Source organism: Cyprinodon variegatus, unplaced genomic scaffold (assembly GCF_000732505.1).
Source record: "Cyprinodon variegatus isolate N-32 unplaced genomic scaffold, C_variegatus-1.0 Scaffold535, whole genome shotgun sequence".
NCBI classification, from domain to species: domain Eukaryota; kingdom Metazoa; phylum Chordata; class Actinopteri; order Cyprinodontiformes; family Cyprinodontidae; genus Cyprinodon; species Cyprinodon variegatus.
The window spans coordinates 480,846-497,776 of record NW_015150988.1 but is presented as its reverse complement, the minus strand read 5'-3'; the positions used below and the strand labels follow the sequence as shown (position 1 = coordinate 497,776).

General features: G+C 39.8%; 2 protein-coding genes across 2 annotated transcripts in view; one reads left to right on the top strand and one right to left on the bottom strand.

Annotated features, from left to right (window-relative positions):
* Positions 1–5,627, top strand: part of fsd1 (fibronectin type III and SPRY domain containing 1) — a 16,804-nt gene extending 11,177 nt beyond the window's left edge. Inside the window, exons 7-13 of the mRNA XM_015391323.1 lie at positions 1,661–1,870; positions 1,950–2,048; positions 2,139–2,286; positions 2,396–2,478; positions 3,461–3,712; positions 3,794–3,882; positions 3,964–5,627. Of these exons, the coding sequence (XP_015246809.1) occupies positions 1,661–1,870; positions 1,950–2,048; positions 2,139–2,286; positions 2,396–2,478; positions 3,461–3,712; positions 3,794–3,882; positions 3,964–4,074 (992 nt within the window). The 3' untranslated portion in view covers positions 4,075–5,627. The remainder of the gene's footprint in view (positions 1–1,660; positions 1,871–1,949; positions 2,049–2,138; positions 2,287–2,395; positions 2,479–3,460; positions 3,713–3,793; positions 3,883–3,963) is intronic.
* Positions 5,628–5,988: 361 nt separating this feature from the next.
* Positions 5,989–14,185, bottom strand: LOC107095303 (signal-transducing adaptor protein 1-like). The gene is made up of 13 exons (XM_015391324.1): positions 13,990–14,185; positions 12,260–12,331; positions 12,063–12,182; positions 11,921–11,977; positions 11,678–11,817; positions 11,462–11,593; positions 10,498–10,567; positions 9,282–9,384; positions 9,099–9,185; positions 7,798–7,866; positions 7,619–7,663; positions 7,397–7,528; positions 5,989–6,431 (listed from the first exon to the last, which is right to left on the bottom strand). The coding sequence occupies exons 1-13, from the start codon at positions 14,074–14,076 to the stop codon at positions 6,367–6,369; spliced, it is 1,179 nt and encodes a 392-aa protein (XP_015246810.1). The 5' UTR covers positions 14,077–14,185; the 3' UTR covers positions 5,989–6,366.
* Positions 14,186–16,931: the final 2,746 nt, after the last annotated feature.

The following is a 16,931-nucleotide window of genomic DNA, read 5'->3' as shown; positions in this document are numbered from 1 at the left end:
ACTGATTAGCGAGTGAAACCTTGAAAGCTCGCGAGATCAGGATGGTCTCACGAGGCTAGCTAAATTCAAGATGAATGGAGATAATTTGCCTTCAGTTAGTTGCTCTGCAAATACTTCTGAATGATGCTGAGGCTGTTTCAGGTCCGCTTCACCTTCTGGAAGTTTGCAGGCTGCTGCTATTTAGCAAACATAAAGCAATTCTCCTAAGATTCCCTCAGGAACCAGGAAGTAAACACCCATCATAGCTCTGGTTTAGAAAATAGGAGAACTTGATGAAAACCTTGTTGATGGAGAGGAAGGATTGCTTATAGGGATTGTTTCTTCCATCCCAGGTGACAAATAACAATGATTTTGGTTCATTTTACAACTAATTTCTTACTTTTTTCTCCTTTAAATCAGTGCCTGTCTTTTGAATGTCATCAGTGAATGATGTCTATTGCTGGATATATCTGGCACATCTCACACAGACTTATGAGACACAGGTGTGGAGAAGCAGCAGCATTCAGTCTCTGTTTGACTGTAAGTCATATTGTGGCTTGAAAAGCCTAAATGATGAGAGCAAAGCTCTGATCACGTGCATCTCCTGTGACCTGCTTTTCCAGGTTACGTTAGAACAGTTCTAGCTTTTAGCTGTGAGGTTCACTGGTTAAGATTTTTTTTTGATGAATTTGTTTTTTCTTTGTGGCCACATTCGAGCTTCTCGGCTGCTATATTCCTTATCTACGCATGTTTCACAGGAACTATTATGATCATGTTTGTTCTTCCTCCTCAGTAAAAGAATAATGTTTAAATCGCTCTTTATTTTTCAGTAAAATATACACAGCAGATTATGGACTTAAAGCTACAATTAAAGGATTCAAAAATACTGAAACTCATTTTAATTAAACGTTTGAGCTTATTAAAAGTGTTTTATAGCTATTATTTTGCATTGTTTGCCGAATCTTTTCCTCCGCCTGCAGAAAGAAGGCTAAATGCAAAAGCAACTAAGCTATTTTAGCTTTAATTCAGCTCACTAAAGGACACATTAAATATTTCTAAATTATTTTGTCTCGGGACATAACTTGCATTTGACCCTTGAACAGTTTTAAAATGCTTGCATTGCAATTATTATCTCTGATGCTGGTGATCTATTTGATGCAAAGGTGAGAGAAATGTGCACACAGTGAGAACCTTTGTAACACAGTCAGAAAGGTGTGCTTGCAGCCAAACGGAGGCCTTTGTGTCGGACGTGGGCTTCCTGAGATATGCTCCGCTTATGACAATGAGACAAAAGACGGGGTCGCACTCTGTAAGAAAACCACAACATGCTGTCATTTCACACCTGTGCGAGTCACTTGGGGTTTACAACCTGTTGGGGGTTCATGGTGGAGCTCAGAGCCGTCAGCAGCTGCTGTTTGTTTTCTTATGGTTCGGTGGGTCTGACATGTGGACAGTTATCAGGAAATGGTTTAATGATGGTGGAATGTCATAGGGGGGGAGATCAAAATTGCTCAGTGGAAAGTATGAATTTACTGAGTGGTGTAATTCTGCCCCCTAGTGGGAGAATGTTGTGCTGTAATCAAACAAATTATTTAAAAGTTTAAAAAAATTTAGATCTTTATAACTAAATGAATAGTTTTTGCTCCATATCTAACAAACTGCCTCCCCCCTCCCCCTGTAGTTCCTGCCACTCCAGAGATCCAAGTGTCAGAGTGCCAAGTGTGCGACAACACCATCACCATTGTTTGGACTTTACCAGAACCTGACAACAAGATAGACCATTACATCCTTGAACACCGGCGAACAAACCACGAGGGTCCACCGCGCATCAGGGAGGACTACCCCTGGATGGTGGTGGAGGGGATCCGAGAGACAGAGCACACGCTCACAGGTAGCAGCATGGCTGTGAGGGGGGGGTGGGGGTTTGGCTAAACTCTGGCCAAAGTGACTCAACGCTCCCTAATTGTCAGGTCTGCGTTTCGACACCCGCTACATGACGTTCAGGGTGAAGGCGTGCAACAAGGCTGTGGCTGGGGAGTTCTCTGAGCCCGTCACTCTAGAAACCCACGGTGAGATAACCAGCAGCACTCAGGAGGTTCTACTAGTTCTGTTATGGCTCAAACTGACCATGCATTGAATGTTATACCTGCTTTATCCAGCCTTCACCTTCAAATTGGACTCTGCTTCGGCGCACCAGAACCTGAAGGTGGAGGACCTGAGTGTGGAGTGGGACAGCAGCGGCGGAAAGGTGCAGGAGATCCGCAAGGAGAAGAACAGAACCAACTCCCCCATGCACTCCCCTGCTCGGTATGTGACGCCTCATTGCTGCTCGTACACCCACATATTTTCATGAAGAGTTAGGTTCAGTGATGGCTGCCGTTTGAGGCTCTCCACCGTCCTTATCTTGTGCGAGCAGGTCAGCCCTGATGTCTCCTAAGAGAGCACCAACAGCTCGACCAGGCAGAGACAGATTCACTGCGGAATCCTACACCGTGCTGGGTGAGGGTACACAGACAGCTGATGATTATAAAACCATTTTAACATGTTTGTTGGTCCACACTGAGATGCAGCCCATGGCATTTTTTCCTGAATGCTTATTATACAAGGAATGAAGATGGTGCACAATGAGAAAGGAGGATCTTTCTAGCAAAAGCTAACAGTGCCGGACTCTTGTTTTTATAGAGGGTGTTTAACACCTCTGATAAAGACATTTTATTCACAGACTTAAATCAGATGTTATATAATAATATGTACATACAAATAAAACCTAAATCCAAAAACACAATTCTATTAAAAGCTTAAGATGACCCCCTCAACACACACACGCTCACAGCTTTTGCTTGCGAAAGTGTTAATATACTTTGGACCTCCAATAACCTTTCATATGCAAAGACTCCTTTTTCCACGAGTTCGGCTTCGGGATGACGTCACAGCCAAATGGGAACAGAACGATGAAGCTACTGTGATGGAAAAAGCAGAGAGAGCATAAAGTTAGAGGCTGAACTAAAATTAGTACAGAATGGGAGAACAGAGATGGAAAGAAGGAGAATAATGAAAAGTGTTGTCTTCCAGCAGCCTAAGCCTATAGCAGCATAGCTAGAGATAGATCAGCATAACCTTTTTTGGATGAGGTATGAAAGGTAGAGTCAAGGAGAAAAGTCAAATCAATTCATAAAGCTGAAGCATGGATTTCCTTCTACAGGGTATTATTTGATGTAAAAATAATAATAAAACACGTAATTTCCAAGCTAGTTAAAGAAAACTAGCTTAAACCGCATTTCTGGTTCTTTTAATGTCATTCTATGAAAATTAAATTGAAATATTCTTTAGAGAAACCAAATAATCTTCTAAGACTATTATTTATTATACTCCAATAGTTACTTTATCATGCTTTATATAATTTCCACCACTATTAAGAGTCATGGTAGAGAGTCCAAGAGCTCTAAAAAGATGTTGATCGTATGTTAATGTCTCCCGATAGCCGACACCATGATCGACGCAGGCCAGCAATACTGGGAGGTGAAGTTTGATAAGGAGAGCAAGGCGTTCGCTGTAGGGGTGGCCCTGCGGAGTCTGGGGAGGTTCGACCAGCTGGGGAAGAGCAGCGCCTCCTGGTGCATCCACCTCAACAACTGGCTGCAACAGAGCCTCACCGCCAAGCACAACAACAAGGCTCGCACCCTGGACTGTCCCATCCCAAACAGCATAGGAGTCTACGTCAGCTACGACGAAGGTAAGACGAGCCCTGCAAGATTTTGAAAAGAATAGTTTTTTTCATATAAAGTATGATTTTTGGCTTGTTTTTACTCCGCAGGGGTCCTGTCGTTTTATAATGCTAAAACCAAGCAGCTGATGCATACTTTCAGAACAAAGTTCCAGCAGCCTGTCATCCCAGCTTTCATGGTGAAAAGATTATTACAAAGCATATGTTCTGTTAGCGGGAGGCCGTTTTTTATTATTTATAACATGTAAATCCTCCTGCAGGTGTGGAACGGGAGCTTCTCTGTGGTGACGGGCCTGCAGGTTCCCAGTGTGGTCCAGAGCGGCCAGAGGAAGAACAGCAACACCAGCAGTTCCAACGCCAGCCTCACATAGACGCAGCCGTCCACCCAGCTTCAGTCTCAGCTGCAGGTCGCCTCCTCTTCACCGTCTGGGGATGAAGACTCTCCAGCAGAATAGTCATATCACTTGCATGACAGAGGATCCTGGGATCAGATAGACTCTCTATTCCATCAGAGACAGAATCTGCTGGCTGTTGTGATGTTTTGGACGCATCAGGCCCTAGTATGAGTAGTTAACGCCTCGCTGCACATTCACAGTCCCACTGCTGCTAGAGCAACGGCTTTAGCGCTGGCCGCTGCCTTCTCAGCTTCCCCTGAACGGTCAGCTGTGCTGTGGCGCAGTCAGCGGCAGGTTCAGGGTCACGCTCCATCCCTGTGCCTTTCTTCTCAGGCCAAAACAATCATCTGCAGCTCACCTATCTAACTGCTACTGCAAGATATCTCCCCGTCTGTGTTAGTTTCAGTATGAAGCTGTTATGAAAATGTTATTTAACAGTAAACCAGTGTGACCTAAATGAAGCAGAGCAATTAACCTGAAGAGGAAAGAGTTCAGCGTTAAACTGGTTCCTTCTACTGTTTTCTGATGAGATACTTGATTCCCTGCCAGGCCATGTTGTGTAACAGTGTTTACGGTATTACTATTTGTAGTCAGCTGTCATATAATCTAGGTCAGAATCTTCCTGTTCAAACTTTCCGACTCTAACATTAAAGGCATAGATGAGTGAGGGAATCTGCAGAGAAGCTCTAGAGAAACATCTGAGGGTCCCCCCTCCCTCCCTCACTGTAAATCGGAGCGCTGTGTCTGATTTATCTGCCTTTACAGTATAGAGACCCTCCTATATGTCGTACAGTCAGGTTCAACAGTATTGGTCTATAGCTCTCACTAATGGAACATTCAGGGGCTCTATTTGTGAAAAGCCTTAAAACTCATTCATCTTTTATTGCATTATTGTAAACTCAATATTTAATCGTAAAATCCGTCCTGTTGGAGCAATTTCTGTAGATCAGGACGTATAAATATACAAACCATATGATTGTGATGTTTGGACCGAAAAGGCAGAAAACTTTTAGTTTTTTTTTTGCATAATGCAGCTAGTTAGCTTTCAGCATTGGTAATGGAGGCTTTGTGACCCCTGAGAGACCTTCAGCTGCAGCTTTACACACATGTAAAACCTCATATCCTTTATTAATCACACTGACTGTAGATATAGGCATGTGGTCATTTCCTGACTCAAAACTAGCAAACGTCTATGCTTGGATTTCTTGTTCTCTTGAGAAATGGGCCTTTGTTGGTTCCCCAGGACAATTAGAAATTATCTAAATTATAAAAAGCTCTTTCATTTATTTTCTAGGAAATAAAGTCCATTAAGAGCTGAGATGTTACTTATTTGACACCAATGTTAAGATTTCAACCTGATAAAGGTGAGTTTATTTTAAGGCTTTTTACTCTGCAGGTAGCTTTAATGAGAATAGCAGGTTAGAGACGCAGTTAAGGTAAACAGGAGAAACATTTATTCACCTTGGTATTTGTGCACTGCTCTGTAACATTCATGTTGTTTCAGCTGGTTCATGTTCTAGCCCAGCTTTCCCTCAGTATGCATTTATTGGGTAAATGTAGCCTGTTATGCTTTAAAGAAAGACTCGATTTATTTCACATGCAGACAAAATGTCCATTTATTGTAAATAGTTTCATTTTTCCACTATAGTGCATCAGAAATTGAGGTAATAAAGGAGTGAGAACACTGTCTTTGAATATCTTTTTCAAAGTTTAAACTATAAAGAACTTCGTGTAAATGTGAAAAAACAGGTACAGTTCTGATATCTTTTAAATTGTTCCATTGCACATATCAAAAGTCACTTTATCATATCAGAGCTGATGAGAAAGAGTTTGACTGCACTTACATTCACTGTAAACAGGCTGTAAGACATTGGCACACATTTTCCAACCACCAGTAATACTGCATCCATAGAGATGTGAAGGTATGCTAAATAAAAACATTCTTAAAAAATAGGAAAACTCTTAAAAAATAGAAAAAGTCTAAGTTGATTTAGTCGATGGCTAAAGTGCAAAGTGAACAAGAGAAACAAGAACATAATTTGTCCACCCATCTTCACAGTCCATTGATTTGCTAATGAACGTCCAGCAGTGGCAAATCAGTGCGTCGTTAATCTCTAAAGAGGCTTTGCTGCAGACAGCTAGTCGAGGAGGAGGAGGAGGAGGGAAAGGACTCCTATGGCTTGGCCTCCTGCCGTAACGGTGCCTCCTTTCCGCTCCGAGCTTGTTGCTCCAACAGGTTCACATCCAAAGAGATGATGGTAGGAGAGGTCAGTCCTGGACCTTTATCTTCTGTCCCAGCTTTTCCTTTAGCTCGGATAAAGCTGCAGGAAGGACTGTGGGGGGGGAAAAAATGAGTTTATGAAACCATGTGGTCATCTGATTAATTTGATAAACATTTTCCACCTTTACGACAAATCAGAATTAAATTGTCCTTTTTTTGGTCAGTATCATTAAAAGACATTTCTACTTGCTACATGTCAGAATAATCAGTGATTTTATGTTATTATCTTGGAACAAATGGTAAAAGCTCAGAGGAAGATATTCTGGCTGTTTTTGTTTGTTTGTGTTCATATTTAAATAGAAGCAGGCTTTGATTTTTCTTTTATTTTTAAATGGTTACACCTGAAATGCACTGGAAGAAATGTGGACTTCAACAGGTCTGGTTATGGCTTCAATGGGTTTTCTACATTCTTAAAGGAAAATATGACATTTATATCTACTATGTGTTAACCAATCAGGAAGGAGGATAGATCTGTTCTGGTAGGAAATAGTGAAAAAAGACCTTGACCATGAGCTTAAAGGCTGCTCAGAAACAAAGAAGCCAGTACTCAAAAAAATAAGAATTGACCTGATTAAACCAAATTTAAATCATGAACATTATACAAAACAAGAGGGTAAGAAAAACAATTTCAAGTAACATCTCCAGGCATCAGGCAGGATGTAACTGTTCGTACCAAATATACAACCTGCAGCACACATTTAAAAAACAAAGTGCTGAAATATTAAAAAAGTAACCCTGATCTCCTCCTTATGGATGATTGAAGATCAGAAGTGAAAACGAGTGTTAATACTATCCTGTTTATAAGAGCTTGTGGAGGAATAGCCAGAGTTTATCATATAAAAGGCAAACTCATTCTCTCTGTCTGGAGGGGGGAAAATAATTCTGACATTAGGCAAATTAAAATAATTTAACTGTTCTATGTTTTTTGGGATTTATTGACAGACAAAAAGAAAATAAAGCTTTTTTTCTGCAGCTTATTTGACCAACTCGTTTGAGCTGCATTGAACATGGACTTACTCTGCTTCTTCCTCTCTGGATCGGAGATCATCTTGAGCACCTCAGGAACGCTGGTGGGGGAGGTGGAGCTGCTGGGTGGTTTTACTGGGAGTTTTTTGCGTGGAGCAGGAATAGGAGGCGTTTTCCTCGCTACTGAAAGAAAAAAAACAATGAGCTGTGAATCGAGGCTGACAAAGCCGAGCATTTCCTGCCTGATGGAAACTATCTGCCGTCAGAACTTACGTGGAGTTGGAGGAGGGGAGTAATGAGCCCTCACATCTTCCTCCTCTGTTTGGAGACGGAATATTAGTCAGTGACAGGCATGACAAAAATGAAGACCCACCAGTTTATTTTTAAAGCCAAGTGCCAGGAAGGAACGATTGATGGAATGAGGGCGGGAAACTGCTCACAGATCTACTTACCCTGATCATTAGCAGGTGGATTTTCCTCTACGTCTGGTTCTGGATCATCGAACGTCTTTGTTTCGGTAACTTAAAGGAAAACATGCAATAAAAATGACTGATGAGTCGATGAAAATAGAATAAGACAAGTGAACTTTTAGCTTATGATGGCAGCAGCAGGAAAAAAAGAACAGCTTGATAAAAAGTGGTTTCAGCTAAATCATTTCCAAATGTTCACCTCATTTTAAAATCAATTTATGATACTCTATGGGTGGCTTTCTATTTACTTTATCTGGAGCCAATTTATGACTATGCTCAGGAAATAAAGACATGAACAAACTATAAAGAAATTGTTTTATAGAGCTGATTTATTGGAAGATGGAAAGTCATATACAGCTGGAGGTTGCTAAAAAAATTAAATAAAAAATAATAATAATAATAATAGAGGTAATGGTTCAAATCAGTGTATGTTTATGCCTCAGAATGGCCAGATATGAATCTAGAAATTAATTTTCTTCAAAGTCAAAGGAATGACTTGCAAATTGGTGTTTACAGAAACTCTCCACCCAATCTGAGTTTGAACTATTTTGGAAGAGAAATGGGTGAACTTTGAGCAGAGTTATGGTAGAGTCACAAGTAAAAGCTGGATTTACACGACTGATTTAAAGAAGCCGACTAAAAACATCAGCATTTGTAGTTAACTTAGCATAAATAAAAAGATAGTTTTCCCTCAATAGAGTGTGATTGTTTGCTCTATCACATAAAATCCAAATTAAATACTAAGATTTTTGGGTTGTAACATAACAGAAACCCATAAAAGATTGTAAAATAATTTCACATATTTGTCGCCTAATTAAATAAAGTAGATTTTTATAGAAATGAATAAAAATTGTCTGACTCTAGTTAGCATTTTTACAGTTTTTACACTTTTCTTTCCCAGTGTTTAGTTTTGTCGTTTCCTAATGTTGACTTTTGCTGTTTTGCTTAAGAGTCCAGAACAAAAGGAACAAACTCTGAAAGCCTCGCTGATTGTTGGACAAGTGGGCGTGAGGTGGACCGAACCCACTGTTCACACTTAGAGAAACCTAACTGATAACAAAGCACCGTCCAAACTTCCTGCACACTAGGATTGTTTGACTGGTGAAATGTTGCTTTTAATCTTTGAGAGGAATGCTTCATGCCTGGAAGTTTTTCAGAGAACTAATTGTGAGTCATTCTTCCTAAAGCAGTTTCTGGGAATCACGAGAACGGGACTGAAACATGAGAGGAATCTCATTTTTTACAGATGCTTAAGGCTGTAAAAGTGTGTTAAAGGACCGAACCTGGCCTGGGTTGCTCTGGGACAGAGACAGGGACAGGCAGAAGCTGCTGAGTCCTCTCTCCGTTTTCATTATCCGCTGAAATAAAAGCTGTGAAAGGAAGGAGGTGCATGGTTGTTTTTAGTGATATTTAGTTCTATAAAGATGAATAAAGTTAGGAGGAAAAAAGAAATCAGGTAGACATACAGATATTTTTGTCGTATTGTGCTTCTATGATGAGGGGAGTCAAGTTTCCATCTGTGCTTTCCACCATATATGTGACCACATCATGCAGCGTCTGAAAGTGGACCTGGGGAAATGACAGACCTTTAGCCATTATAAAACTATTAAACCCAGGGAAATAAAAAACACAGAGTCAGCAACCCTGTGCATATCTTTACACAAACTCCCAGCAGCCTTTAGGAAAACTGGGTTTCAAATCTGCTATCACGACAGGTAAAAGAGCATGATTCATCCACCTTTGCATGGACTACTGTTTATGTCATGAGATATGCAAATAAGCAGTTCCATGTAGCTTTACTGGCAGTCGCCTCCTTTGTTGCTAGTAGCTCACATAATCTATGAATTCCTGTGCATCATAAAAAGCATCAGCTATCCAGTGCAACAGGCTTTACGAGGGTTTATTTCTGCACACGGGCAAATACCAACACAACATATAATGCCTTCTATGTAGAGCCATACGCGTTTCTTCATTCTGCAAACACTTCAATGTATGTTAATCAGAGTTTAATCAAATCCATGATGGAAAGTAGCAGAACACTATGCTTCATTTTGAAAGTTCTTACTAAGAGAAAATATAAAAAGACTGCATTTGTATATGCGTTGCTTTGTATATGCAAACACTGACGTTTTTGCAAATCGCTCAAACTCACATGTAAAAAGGAGATTAATTGGATTTAGGGCTGGATGAATGGGTCTTACGTGCAGAAAAAAAAGCTTTTATCTAAATATTTCCACACTAGTTTTGGCTGCTTGTTTATGCTTCCGACTAAACTCTTACTCTGCCTCCAACTTGCTTGGCCTGCTGCATTTAGCTCCACGGATCCTCTCAACTCTTAGCTGAGGAAATTGCATCCCCACAGCATTACAACGCCACTCTTATGCATTACAGGGGAAGTTATATGTTTGCTGCTGAACATCTTAAGAATAAAGTGGTTGAATTCAAATGCACAACAGTTGAATAAATTATTTTTTTTAAAAAGCATTTTCTTCCCCTGCACTACTTATCTTTATTACCTATAATCCTGAAATAAAGCTTGTGGTTATAACATGCCTAAAAGTGTAAAACAATCATTTTATAGGACTCTTTACATGCAGTGTTGTGTAGACACTTCTGACCCAACACAAAAACAGCATTTTAACTTTTGCACATTTTGTGAAATTTTCTAAAACTAATACTTACAGGTTTTTCCACATCAATGTAGAAGCCTCCCCCTGGTTTAGAAAGAATGCGGTAGTGTCTGAAAACGGGGCTGAAAGGGAGAAATGAGCCGTGAACAAACAACAGCAGCAGCGACTGCAGAGGAGCAGAAACTGATTACTTCAACAGCCTCTAAGGAACAACGTGTTACATTTTGAGCAGCAGCTGGATCTTATGTCCAGAGGACATTTGGTTCCAGCTCAGGTTATCCTGAGCTATCTCTGTAGTTATGCTGTTATAGGCTTAGACCTCTGGAGGACATAGGGACCCCTATTCATCATTCTATCCCTATTCAACTACTCTGCTGAATCTGTTCTTTCAATCTCTAACGTTATTCTTCTCTCTGCTTTTTTTTCTCATAGTAGCTTCATCTGGTCTGTTCCTGTTTGGCTGTGACTCCATCCTGGAGAGAAATATCAGCTGTTCTGCTGCCATCAACACCTTTAATCATAGATGTTGGAGATTGGCCTGTTTTCCAGTGAAGTCCTGTTTCTCTGACTGTGACTAACTGGATGTGCTCTCTTCATCCTCTGACATGGGAGCTGGCTCGGAGCTCGTCTGCCTGGCTGTGTGTTTCCTCGATGGAGCCGCCTTTTACAGCTGCTTTTTTTTTTTTTATATGTCTGCTTCTGTCTCCTTGAACCCCAGTGGGCCTCAGCAGATGGCCGCTCACACTGAGCCTGGTTCTGCTGGAGGTTTCTTGCTGTTAAAAGAGAGTTTTTCCTCTCCACTGTCGCTACAAGCATGCTTAGTGTGATGGATTGCCTTCAAGTCAGTGAGTTGATGCAATCAACTAGTTTGCCTTAGGTAGAAAACTTTCAATCAATCTGACTGGATGATCTGGTTGAACTGTAAAGTGCCTTGGGATGACATGTTTTGTGAATTGGCGCTATAGAAATAAACTGAGTTGAATTAACACGTGTGCTTCATACATGAGTGCATTTACCCATCTAGATCCTGTTTGGTGCTGATGGCGAAGGAGCGTCCGTCTCTCCCGGGTCTCACCAGCAGGTTTCCTTTACTGGCTTCTCTCTCCAGCAGCAGTTCGGCCTCCAGGCGCGGCACCTCGTAGTAACAACTGCATTCAAATGCAGGGAAACCTTTACCCCACTCATTCATGCATGATCATTTAGAAACGGTTTGCTCCAGTAGAGACACTCACATGGGCATCTCTGTTTTGACAGCTGGAGGAGGACTTGGCTCTGGAAGGGGGTTTGCCAACCTTTTCTTCTCACTTTTGACCGTCTCTCTCAGCATGTGGAGCTGACCTGGCAGCAGGTTGAGGGAGAGGGGCACCTTCAACTACGGAGAGACCCAATTTATTCATTAAACAATATGGGGGAAAATATTGTGTAACACAATGAAGCACAAAATGGGTGGGTGTAAAAATCATTATAGGACAGACCTCAGCCACTGCGTGGATAAATCCCTTCCAAAGTTCCCGGGACTCTGCATTTGGTGCCTGCAGAAATCAGCAGACGGATATCAGCTTAGTTGCAAACAGGGAAAAAAAAAAAAAAAAAGTTATTCTGCCAATATTCACCCACAGTGAATTTAATGGTTCCATTCTTCATCTGGACGTTGAATCTGGCTGCATCCAAGTTAGGATCTGGGCTGCTGTCGTCCGTCACTGAGATCAGTCCACAGAGCTCCAGTTTCTCTACATACTGATGAAGCAAACAGGTACAATAAATTACAGATCTGAGCATTTTATCGTGACATTCCTCTAAGAGAGAAGACTTACATCGTTTTCTCTTTTCTCATTGAAGAAATAAAACGTGTTCCCACACAAACTGGTCCACAGCTTCCGAGCCGTCTGCAAAGACACACAGAGACCAGTTAGACAAAAGACAGAGCATCAAATCTAACACTAAAGAGGAGGGAAAGAGATAAGAGCAAAACAACAAGGAAATAAGCAGTGAGTCTTTGAGTGCTGGACGGGTCTTTATGAGTCAGCATCAAACTGTTTGCCATGTAAACAAAAGCAAGGAGCTGGAACTAGTTGAAGCTAAACAAAACCATACAACCCTATCAGATCAGTGAGATTAGGGCTAAAAATAGGAGATCGGACTAAACACCAGACTAAAGCACAGCTATTTATTTCTGGTGAGAGAAACCAGTTTTTAGGAATTACCTAACGGGAAATTATCTTCCAGATCAACGGCGACCAAACTGGCCTCAGGATTTATTGTTTGGAGAGCCAGTGGGACCAGTTTGACCCTTTGCTGTCCTGTCAGTCCCTGATTTGGTGCAGTTTTTGGAGCAAAGAGCAGACAAATGATTGGCCATGTTTTAGTGGTGGTGCAGAGAAGTCTAAACAGCTTAGGCTGCTTTCTAAGATGATTTAAAACTTTGTCAGATTTACTGTGTTATTTTGTACCATTAAGGACTGGGAACCATAAGTCATTGGATCGGTGATGAAAATAAGAATGATGTATTTAAATTGGAGGTAACGTTATTCCGACTTTAGTCCTGAACCAAACAGCTTTCGGGGTTAGTCTGAGGTTTAACCTGTCTGTTCAGGTTTGGACTGATTTATGGTGCATTTTCCCTGAGGGAATAACAAAGACTGAAGATTGTCGTCGGCTTTTCAGTGTTTCATCTAACAGAAACTTATGCAAATTTATTGAAATCAATGCATTCATCTAAATGTTGACAACTTTCATCCAGTTTTTACTGAACTTAAAATTGTGCAGAGCTGTCTGTTTTTTAAGTGCATTTAAAGAGAGAAACAAAATGATCTCTTGGGTTTTAATTGTTTATGCACTCGATGATCACAGCTAGTTGGTGAAAAAAAAGAGACTGGATCCCTCTTTGATTGACTGGAGGACTTCTGATTTCCATTCCCTGATAAAGTAGGGAAACAAAACCTTTGTGTTTAGAAGGCAACCCATCATGTCAGGAGTTCAGATGGCTGCAGGATGAAAAGGACCATGCAAAGCTACAATATTACAGCTGAATATTGCAGTGTCAATATTGTTTGCTCAACGTTTTCCATGATGATAGTTGGCACATCAGTCTCATTGAGTTATCGCACTGCGAGCTATAGAAGGCAGCAAAAGGCAGAACTTCCAAACCTAATTTTGGAAATCTGAAGTTTGATGCAGAGATATTGTATCCTAGCACAAATAGATCCAAACAGCCCTTGGAAAAATTGCACGCATAAATATTTAAAAAGACTTAAAATCTATGCATGCAATCTCTAGATAATGGCACTTTAAATCATCAGAAACATTTGCACACACAAAAAAAGAGACCATGTGTAGTTTGTTTCATACTAATGTTAACATAGTCATAAGAGCTAAAAAAAAAACAGTGATTCATTCATATTGGTAACATCTCATTTCATGGTGGAACCATGTCAGAAATCACAGCAGCAGGATGAGCTGGAATTTGACAGTTTTAACACAATCCAATGCATTTCCAAAGCTAACAAAGCTAAAAATGATAAAAAGTTGAGCAAACCGGATCTACCTTGTCTTTGAATGACCTCTTCTCCAGGTAACCCTCATGGTAAAGGTCTGGCAGCTCGCTCTTCCTCCTACCGGTTCGTGGTGCCATCACTAAAAGGTGTAGATTTTTCTATTACTTCAGAAATATAGATCTGCAGCTGTGATGAGACGTTTCTCCAGATCTGTAACACTGGAGCCACAGCCTGTGTTTGCATAATAAAGCTGACAGCTCTGCCTTTACTAAACTTGCACCTTCCCGGATTGGTCAGCACGCGACAGAGGGGGCGGGGCGTTTAAAAAAAACTACAGGTGAGACTGGTTATGACGTTGATGAGCTTTCTCATAGGTAGGAAAGTACCTGAGCCAAACCCAGAAACCAGGGAAGAAGTTGAAGGAAATTCAGAGATTTAAAATTAGCAGAGACTGTGAAAACAAGTTTTACTGTATAAACAAGCAACTCCTCTGCTGGAGGCTAAACTAATGTATCAGATAACAGAGAGGCAGCATATGTTAGTCTGCTGAGGAGATGAAACAGCTAAGGTTTCTACATGAGGTTGAAAACTAAATGTTCTGGAATATTAACCCTTCAATGCATATTTTTAAAGAGAAGTTTTTAAATTTTAATTAGCAGTTCCTCAAAAAAAAAAATCACAAAAAACATTTACATTTATGTTTGTTTTGTTTTTTAATGGAAACTAGCTTTGAGTTTTACATGACCTAGAAATATAAAGCAGCACAGAGACCTGTGCGTTTGTCAGCAGCTGGATGAGGCCCTCTGGGTCTCCTGCTATTTCACACCGTGAGAAGAAACAGAACTCTTCTTAGTTGAAGAAATGTCGCCATCTTGGCCCCATCAGATGATTTCTTCATCCAATTTGATCAGAAAGATAAACTTTACTAAAAAAATTATCTGATGATAATAAAGGTTGGTTTGTGCTGTTAGAATTGGTAAGCAGATACTTTTTTTTTTAAATAGAAAACAAATTTATTTCGAGATCATTTTTCACTTAATGTTTACCACAAAAAGCAACCCCAGTATTGGGTTTTAAAATTCTCTAAATTCTAGAGATGAATCATCATTTGGTTATAAAATATTTACTCAAAGGTAAGGACTTGGACACGTACATTTCTGTAGTGGGGACTTAGACTTAGAGTAGACCTGAAAGACTTGGTTGAGATTTATATAAATACCCATATAAACACCCTGTGCAATAACCCACTATAATAATCCTGCTTTACAAATTAAAATATAAAAAAGCTGTCCTATGTGGATGCACTGTAAATATCCCATGCACCTTTTTCTTCCTTTGGCTCCTTCTTCTTCATCTTTTGACAATTTGAGCCGATATAACGAGTACATTTCTACACTGTGAGATCAGTAAAGTCAATCAATCAATTTACAGATCATTTGGAAGTGATGCTAGAAAAGATATTTCTTTCCATTACAATTGAAAACAGGGAAGCCGGGAATTTAGTTCAACCCTCCTGGGACTTAACTCAAACCATGAGCTCTGATGAGATGAGATTAAAAGCTGCAAGGTAACAAACATCCCAGGTTAATGAAGTAAATATGTGGGAAAGGATGTGTTATTAATGATGGACGATCTGTGATGCTGCGGGCCTGTTTCTCTTATTAACTGCCTGTGAATCTTTGCAGGGTCCATGATATTCATGTCATACAGTTGACTGAAAACGGCTTTTGTTTTGTCTTTAAACAGGATACTGCTTTAAATATATGGCTGAGACACATTTAGTAATATTCAGTTGTTTTTACAATCCACCGGGCTGAATTAGACAGCCTAAACATCAGCTGTGTTTCTGTTTTGTTTTGGTCAAATTAAGCATCTTCGACAATATTCTTTCAAGCAGTTAATCTTGCATTTAATAAAGTATCTAAATGCAATTTTAACAAACGTCTTAGAAGAAAATATTATATCCATTTTAACTAACAACCCAATTTTTATTATCATTTATTAATTACAACTATAATAATTGATCAGAAAACCTTTATTAGGTCAAACAGAGCCCAGAAGAAATAGGCATACGTTTCCTAACGTTTATTTTGACCTGACTTGACGATGTGACAAACAGTTGTAAAAAACATAATAATACACTTCTGTGTGAGCTTCCAATATCAGTTTATGATTGATAGAAAACTACTGATGTAATAAAGTGAATAATCAGTCCTAACAACGCTATTACGGTAGACGATTTATGAAAGCACGTTTTGTTCAGAGTCCAGTTTTCTAATTGCACTTACTGGAGTTTGAACGAACCTAATGACTCATTTTCTGTGGGTAGATATGAACAAAATTTTAGCTGCAACTACATGTCTTTCTTTGATCTTTCTCTTATTGTAGTTGCTTTTAATTGTCTAAAAGAATAACCAGTATCAGGTATTTTATTTTTAGAAGCTTTTTTAATCCTTTCATTTCATTTATTTACATAAATTTATATAAGATCAACCATGCACTTACAGAGAAAAAAGAAAATATAATTCTTAATCTTATATTGCTGCAGAACTGAGATATAAAGCAGAGCCATTTATGCATTTTCAGTAAGAGTAAAACTTGCTTATTACTTCAGTACTTCAGCAATGACTTTGACCCTTTCTTTTTTATTTTATTATGAAATAATATGGCATAACACCATAGAGACCCCTGAAGTATAAGCAAGCTTTGATTTTAACTAATTATTTGTTTGATGTGAACAAAAAACTTAAAGTTACTCTCCTCCAATTCTCAGAATTATAATGTAAAATTAATATAAATGATTGCAATAAGTGAAGCTGGGTGATGGATGGATGGATGGATGGATGGATGGATGGATGGATGGATGGATGGATGGATGGATGGATGGATGGATGGATGGATGAGGGATGGATAGATGGATGATGGATGGATGGATGGATGGATGGATGGATGGATGGATGGATGGATGGATGGATGGATGGATGGATGGATG

Bases quoted from the DNA above. Each gene is read 5' to 3' on its own strand.
- LOC107095303 (XM_015391324.1), bottom strand. From the start codon at position 14,076: ATGGCACCACGAACCGGTAGGAGGAAGAGCGAGCTGCCAGACCTTTAC. The intron at 11,818-11,920 runs GTCTGTCCTATA...GTCTCTCCGTAG, and splicing joins TTATCCACGCAGTGGCTGAG to TTGAAGGTGCCCCTCTCCCT. The intron at 10,568-11,461 runs GTAAATGCACTC...TCTCCCTTTCAG, and splicing joins ACCAAACAGGATCTAGATGG to CCCCGTTTTCAGACACTACC.